The 7,164-nt window shown below is 39.1% G+C and overlaps 1 protein-coding gene across 1 annotated transcript in view; it reads right to left on the minus strand.

The window, feature by feature from the left end:
• The window catches only part of abl1 (c-abl oncogene 1, non-receptor tyrosine kinase), a 169,177-nt gene extending 162,042 nt beyond the window's left edge, over nucleotides 1–7,135 (minus strand). Inside the window, exon 1 of the mRNA XM_073052398.1 lies at nucleotides 6,448–7,135. Within this exon, the coding sequence (XP_072908499.1) occupies nucleotides 6,448–6,580 (133 nt within the window). The 5' untranslated portion in view covers nucleotides 6,581–7,135. The remainder of the gene's footprint in view (nucleotides 1–6,447) is intronic.
• Between the last annotated feature and the right edge of the window lie 29 nt (nucleotides 7,136–7,164).

The raw sequence follows: 7,164 nt of genomic DNA on the forward strand, positions 1-7,164 counted from the left end.
ACTAGATTAATCTTTATCGCAGTTAATTTGTAGAGGAATCAGAAGGGAGTTGAGGGACATGCGAGAGACACAAGCTGCTGGGGTACAGAGAACTACGAGAGTGATTAAGACCCAACAGGATTGTGCTTCTGGCTGAATGACCTCCTGATTATCGTGGAGCCACTGCTATTAAACCCTTCTAAAATGGCTGCAAGTCAGGATTAGAATTAAACTCAAAATACCACAAGTTGATGAGCAGCACAAGTTTGACTTTTGGAAATAACTCCCCTCTGTTGGCAAAGCTCACTGCAAACATCTTTATTGTGAAACAAAACTTCTTTCATTGCAAACCAATATACATGGATTAATAAGAATCTTTACAACAAAAAGATGTTCAGACGACATTGAACAACCATTAATATCCCATAGGGATACTGATCAATTGGGCAAAAGCTGCAGAGTATTAGGAAAATACTGGGAGATATAAAATGGATAGTGCTCTCAGTGGCCAAATATAGGCAAAATATACCAAATAATCTCCTTTGGGCTGGATAATTCTATGAACTATAGATAACTATAGCCACAACAATTTCCCCCTTAACATAAAATTTAACAATATTAACTGAAGTTTTCCACATTAACTGAAATATCTTCTCATTCAGCTGATATATTCAAGAAAAACACAGTATTTTGTGCACAGAGAAATGAAACCTGGCAAATGTAACGCACATACTTTGGAACTGATCTGCTGCTTATCACTTGCATAAAAAAGTGCTTGTGGTGAGTGGGTGGGAGAGAATGTTTAGAATGCCTGTTAAAAATCTACAAGATCATCAAGTAGTCAAAAAATGGAGATGGAACAAAAAATAGCTTTTAGTGAAAGAAAGCAGTGCCTGTAAGGAACCTTGTTTAATTCACAAAGCTGCTCATATTACTGCAGTAACTACATACACTCCTATTTTGATCTTTCAAACAAATGAAAGTTTATGGTTTTAATGACATGGACTCAAATCCAGAAAATTTAAATGCTGATTATTTTAGCCGATAAAAATTTTGAGTCCTCCAAAACTGGAAGAGATGCCTCTATCTCTAACTTATGAAATGCTTTCATACTCTAAGATCTTTACCACATCACCCTCATGTTTTGAACTTGATAATTTTAATCAGTTTAGTTTGGGTGATGGAAGCCAAATTATTAGATATACTTGGGATGGAGATGGAAAAATATTTCAAAGATCGAACAATTGAGAGCTATGGATTAATGGCACACATGGAGTTAAGGCCAGCATAAATCAGCCATTATAATATTGAAAAGTAGAACACAAAATAACAAGTGCAATATTTTGTTTCTATTGTTTGAAAATGACTGTTGGCAAGATATCAATATTTAAATAAACATCCTTGTTTTCAGTTTAAGATACCTGAAGAGACAAACAGCTATGATAAACACTGCACTAAACATGCTTGTGGCTATGTTTTGGTCAATCAAAGATTAATAATGGATAAGCTACCAACAGTGAAAGTTATAATGGAACAGTTCTATGCTAGTACACAAATATGCTTAAGAAATTAGGGTAAGTGAATTAAATTAAGCATGGTTGAAATCGTCCTTTTTTAGCACCCAGGGGCTCTCAAGAGTTAAAGTGAAACAATTAATTAATTGAATAATAATCCGAAATAAATTCACAACTATAATGGAATCCTTCCAAAGTAGTTTCCTTCAGAAAGTCTGGAATATACTGGACAAGTAGATACAATTTAAATATTAGAGTGATAGGTGAAGATAACCTTGTACTGCAATACCTCACTTTCTCCCCATCATTGATCGAAAATATTTTTCATTCTCCACAGATACTACCTGCCCTGCTGACTATTCAAGATTGTTTATTGTTATTCTTCAGTACACCAGTGTAAAGGAGAACACGATTATTGTTACTCCAGATTCGCTGCGGCATTAAACACAATAAGCATAAAGAACACAAAAAAAAGTACACAATAAATATAAAGCAATCCTATAGAACACAATGTACAAATAACTGTTACATATATAGACTGATTGTATATACATAAAATGATGCTAGGTGATGTGAGGGCAGTGGTGGTGGTGGGGATTTAAACAGGTGAAAGTGTTGATCAGTCTGATAGCTTGGGGGGAGATAGATGATTTTTTTTTTGAGTTGTGGTCCAGGCATGGATCATGGATGCTGAGTAGTCTCTTCCCTGATGGGAGTGGGACAAATGGTCCATAAGCAGGGCAGGTGGGATACTTCATGATATTGCTGTCCTTTTCCTACCACCTTTCTGTACATACATCTTTGATGGTGGGTTGACTCTTGCCAGTGTTGCTTTGGGCAGTTTTAACTACCTGTCATAGAACTGCAGTGCAGTTTGCGAACCACACAGTGGTGCAGCATGTCAGAATGCTCTCAACTGTGCATCTGTAGAAGGTGTGAGTATTGATGCAAGGATTAGCTCTCTTCAGCCTCCTCGGAAAATAGAAGCTTTACAAAAAGATTTAAAAAGTGTTTCAAGTACATTTAAAATCAAAGTTTTTTTTTAAAAAACAGCTCAGTATCCAATTTTCACTGATTCAAGTTCAACTATGAAGCAGTCTTTATAAGGAGCATCATTCTGTAAAACACAGTTTTGCTTTGTAACAGTTTATCAACTAAAAAATATAAACAAGTCATTTGTGGCTCATCATACTTACGATAAGACCATAAGAAATATGAGCAGAATTAGGCCAAACAGCCCATCTAGCCTGCTCCACCATTCCATCATGACTGATATATTATCCCTCTCAACTCCATTCTCCTACTTTCTCCCTGTAACCTATGACATGCTTACTAATCAAAAACCTATCAATATCCGCTTTAAATATCCCCAATGCTTTGGCCTCCACAGCTGTCCGTGGCAATGAATTACAAAGATTGATCTGTAGAAGGTCGCTATACAAGGGACATCTGTGTACTCCGAGGGTGTGCCTTTGTCTGGGACTCATCCACCATAGGAAACATCCTCTCCACATCCACTGTCCAGGCCTTCAATATTCGATGAGATCACCTATCATTCTCCTGAACTTCAGCACGTACAGGTCAGGTACAGAGCCACAAATGCTCCTCGTACGTTAACCCTTTCATTCCTGGGATCATTGTTGTGAATCTTCTCTGGACCCTCTCCCAATTCCGGCACATGCCTTATAAAGCCTCAGCATTCCATTTTTGTTTTTATATTCTATTTCTCTCAAACTGAATGCTAACATTGTATTTGCCTTCATCTCCAATTACTTCACTTTTTCTAAGCCTTCTGTTTGTTCTTTTTGTCTTGTTTATGTTACAAAACTGTTGGAGCCTGTGATGCAGTTTGGAACTCTTTCGAAGGATCCAGTACTCTGCTGTTTTCAGAGAGCTCCCTGGTGGAGAATAGAGACTGGGGCCCAAAAAGGACCAAGAACACAAGCTGACTCATGAAAAGAGATGAGGCGCGGGGTCATGAACAACTCCATTTTGAAGTGGCAAGGAAGATTTAAGCATCGAGGTGAATGTGGAGGGGTCAGCAATGGCTCCCAATGGAGGCCACCTGGATGGTCAGCAGCCGGATCAGTGGCATTCAGACCCAAGTTGGCAGTCACGCTTTACAGAAGGACAGAGTTCGCTCGACCACTCTCCTTGTATACAAGCAAAAAAATGTTTTTGATATTCTGAGATTTGTGTTTATTGAACTGTATTTTACATTGGTTTCTTTCAGATTTTCAGTGTTTTCTTTTTTGTGGACAATTGGCAGGTGGTGTGAGTGTGAGAGAGAGTGGGGGGGAGGGGGAGAGGGAGGTTTTGGGGTTTTGATGCTACTGTCGCCGTTTTTCTCTATAAGTGAGGGAGTCGGGGGTTGATATTGTTGCTGTTTTTTTTCTGTGAGTGATGGAGCCGGGATTGTTACTGTTGCTGTTTTTTTCCCTGCGAGTAAGGGGGTCAGGGATTGTTACTGACGTTTTTTTCTGCAAGTGCAGAGGGTGGTCAGGGATTGCTGCTGTCACTGTCTTTTTCTGCGAGTGAAGGGGTTGGGGACTATTACTGTCTTCTTTTTTTCTGCGGGGAAGGGATGGGGAATTTGATGTTATTGTATTTCATGGCTAAGTGGAGAAGACAAATATCAGAACTGTACTGTACTTGCATAATTTGACAACAAAATTAACCTTTGAACGTTTTGAACCACTGACTCAACCTGCAAATTAACCTTTAAGGAATCCTGCAAGAGGACTCCCAAGTGCCTTTGCACCTCTGTTTTCTGAATTTCCTCCCGTTTAGAGAATAGCTTACACTTTTATTCCCTCTACTCAAGTCCATGACCATAGGGAAGTACACTGTATTCCATCTGCAACTTCTTTGTCCATTCTCCTAAGCTGTCGAAGTGTTTCTGCAGACTCCCTGTACCACCACCTAACTTTGTATCATCGGCAAACTTTGCCACAAAGCCATCAATTCTGTCATCCAAATCACTAACATGCCGGTATTGTCACTATTTTGTCTGGATATTCACTACTCAATCTTCAGGAAGGGGAAATCGGGGGAACATACACCAGGACTCATTAAGGGGTCAATGGACACAACTACCCCACCATCAAGGACATCTTCAAGAGGCGGTAAATTAAGGCGGTGGCATCCATCATTCAAGACCCTCACCAGCCAAAGCATGAGGTACAGGAGCCTGAATACCCACACAATGTTTTAAGAACAGTTTCTTCCCCCTCTGCCATCAGAAATCTGAACAGTCCATGAACACTACCTCCCTATTCATATTTTGCACTTATTAAATAGCAAATTTTATATCTTGTATTGTACTGCTGTAAAAACAAATTTAATAACATACAGCAGCAACAATAAACCTGATTCTGAATTTAATTGCTAAATTCTGCATCTCTGAGAACATTTCTGTTCTTCTTGCACCTCATTAGTTCCGTCTGCCTTCCAGAATCTGATGAGAAAGTCACAAAGCTGATATAAAGCCACAATTTTTGACAGAACAGGGACACCCTGATGCTGATCATTTCAAGTCTCCAAGTAGGCTGTTGCTTCTCTCTGGATTCTAAATCATTCTCACCATCGTGCCAGTGATATACGTAATCGTGTGCATCACTAAATGGAGTTTCCGCAGAATGTTTAAATGACTACCCTGATAATGAAAGGATTTGACAGAGCAGATTGAGAGAAAAAAATGCTTCTATTTGCACGTGAGATAAAACCAGATGCCATATACAAGAGAACTATCAATAAATCCAATATGCAATTCAGATGAAAATTTATTACCAAAGAAGTTATAACTTGGAACTAGGGACACCACTAGTAGTGGTGGTAAACATTATTTTAAGAGAGAGTGAGATTAGGTAAAAAGAAAAAAATCAGAGTGATAGCATAAGATGACAAAAACGCTAAGCAGTACCAGCATAGATTACTGGGCCAGACAGTCAATTCCTTCATTCGAAATTCTTTATTTTGCAAAGACCACTGAGTGAACTCTGGGTCAACTTAATTGGAATTTAAAGAGCTTTTAAACTGAAGATTCCCTTCCAAAGTTTATTTTTCAATGAAGATATAACGAATAATAAAAGTTCTTGCTCTCAGCCAGGTTTTAGTACTCCTTGAGTATGCCATCTTCTAACAAAAACACCTGTTTTGTCTGTAAGCACGACTATCCTCATCCTACATTTTAAATTATCCTCAACCAACATAAGTATAAAAAACATGGTCTATGCCTTGCCAATGTTTTAACATTTTTGTTCAAATTGACCAAAACACTTATTACATCACATTTTGTCAAAACTTCATTTCAGTACTCATGGAGTGTAAAATGTGTTAAAACACGCTGAGGTGTGAATGAGGTTGCAAAAATGTAAACAATTTTTTTTATTAAAGCTGGAGTTTCAGGCTGCTTATTTTTTTAAAAGACTAATACATAAACATATAAATGTAGGAAATAGAGCAACTGAGTAAATACAGCTAAGCAACTTTACTTGGGATGAAGTTCAAGTACTATAACTTAGATACCTTTACTTTTCCCCATTTAAACAACTAATTACATTAACACTGTATATGGAAATACAAACGGAATAATGATTTGATGCAAATACCGAGTCAGTGGTAATCAGCGGCATCCATTCCTAAATGATAAAAAGATGAACAGAATTCCTGTTTACAGCTACCAAAGCAGGTTTTTTTTGTGAATTCTGCAAGTGAACACAGAATTTGCACTTTGACAATAATCAGTGCCTTCCAGTTCTCAGACATAACTTAATCCTGTCCCCATAAAACAATTCACAATACAGTTAAGAATTTTACAATCAGAATTTGGTTTGATTTAGATTTCAACCCTAGATAATAACTGATCACACACTTTTGACCTGGTTTGTTTGGCTGTTGAAAGGACAGGGTTGCCACCAACGACCAGTTCTCTAATCATGAGGTTTCTCCTTACCGTGCTCCACAAATACATTGAAATGTTGAGCTCCATGTTTGGCTGTTTCTCTCTTCCCTCCTTTGATAAACTGCAGGGCAGTTAGAGTCGGCCTCTTTTGCTCCGCAAGAACTTTGCCTGGTTGTTGCCCCATATATTAACTGACTCCAGGTCCAAGTAATAAAAAAAATCATTTAAAACTGAGAGCGAGTTGGATAAGGAGATAGGAGCAGAAAAGGATAGGATCAGCCGCCCACAATAGGAACAAAATTGGAAGCTGAGGATTCAGGTAGTGGTATGGGTGGTGGGGTAAGAGGGAACAGTGAGCTCACAGGTTGGGTGTCAAAGAATGAAGTGCAGATAGAAATCATAAATTAGGGGTCAAGGTGGTTCACTAACGTGGGTACAAAGAGAAGGGTCACGGGGTAAAGCCTATGAGCAGAAAGGGTCACAGAATGGGGGGTCAAAGTTCCAAGCTCAGAGGGGAGGGTTATTGAGAACCCTTTAAATTCCCTTACGGGGCAGTATTTTGTGCCGACTCCGTTCCCATCGGCTCCTCTTCACTCATATTTCTTTTCTCACATCTCGGTGAGACAGGGGTGAGAGGAATGGCTGGAGGAAAAAAACTTTCCTGAGATGAAAGCCGCCTCCACTCCGTGTCCAAACTCAGCCAGAAACACCCGCCATGTTTGGGGTAAACTGCGCCCAAAACGAGGCCACGCAATGCCCGTGGCGTCA

This window comes from Hemitrygon akajei, chromosome 7 (assembly GCF_048418815.1).
Source record: "Hemitrygon akajei chromosome 7, sHemAka1.3, whole genome shotgun sequence".
NCBI lineage: Eukaryota > Metazoa > Chordata > Chondrichthyes > Myliobatiformes > Dasyatidae > Hemitrygon > Hemitrygon akajei.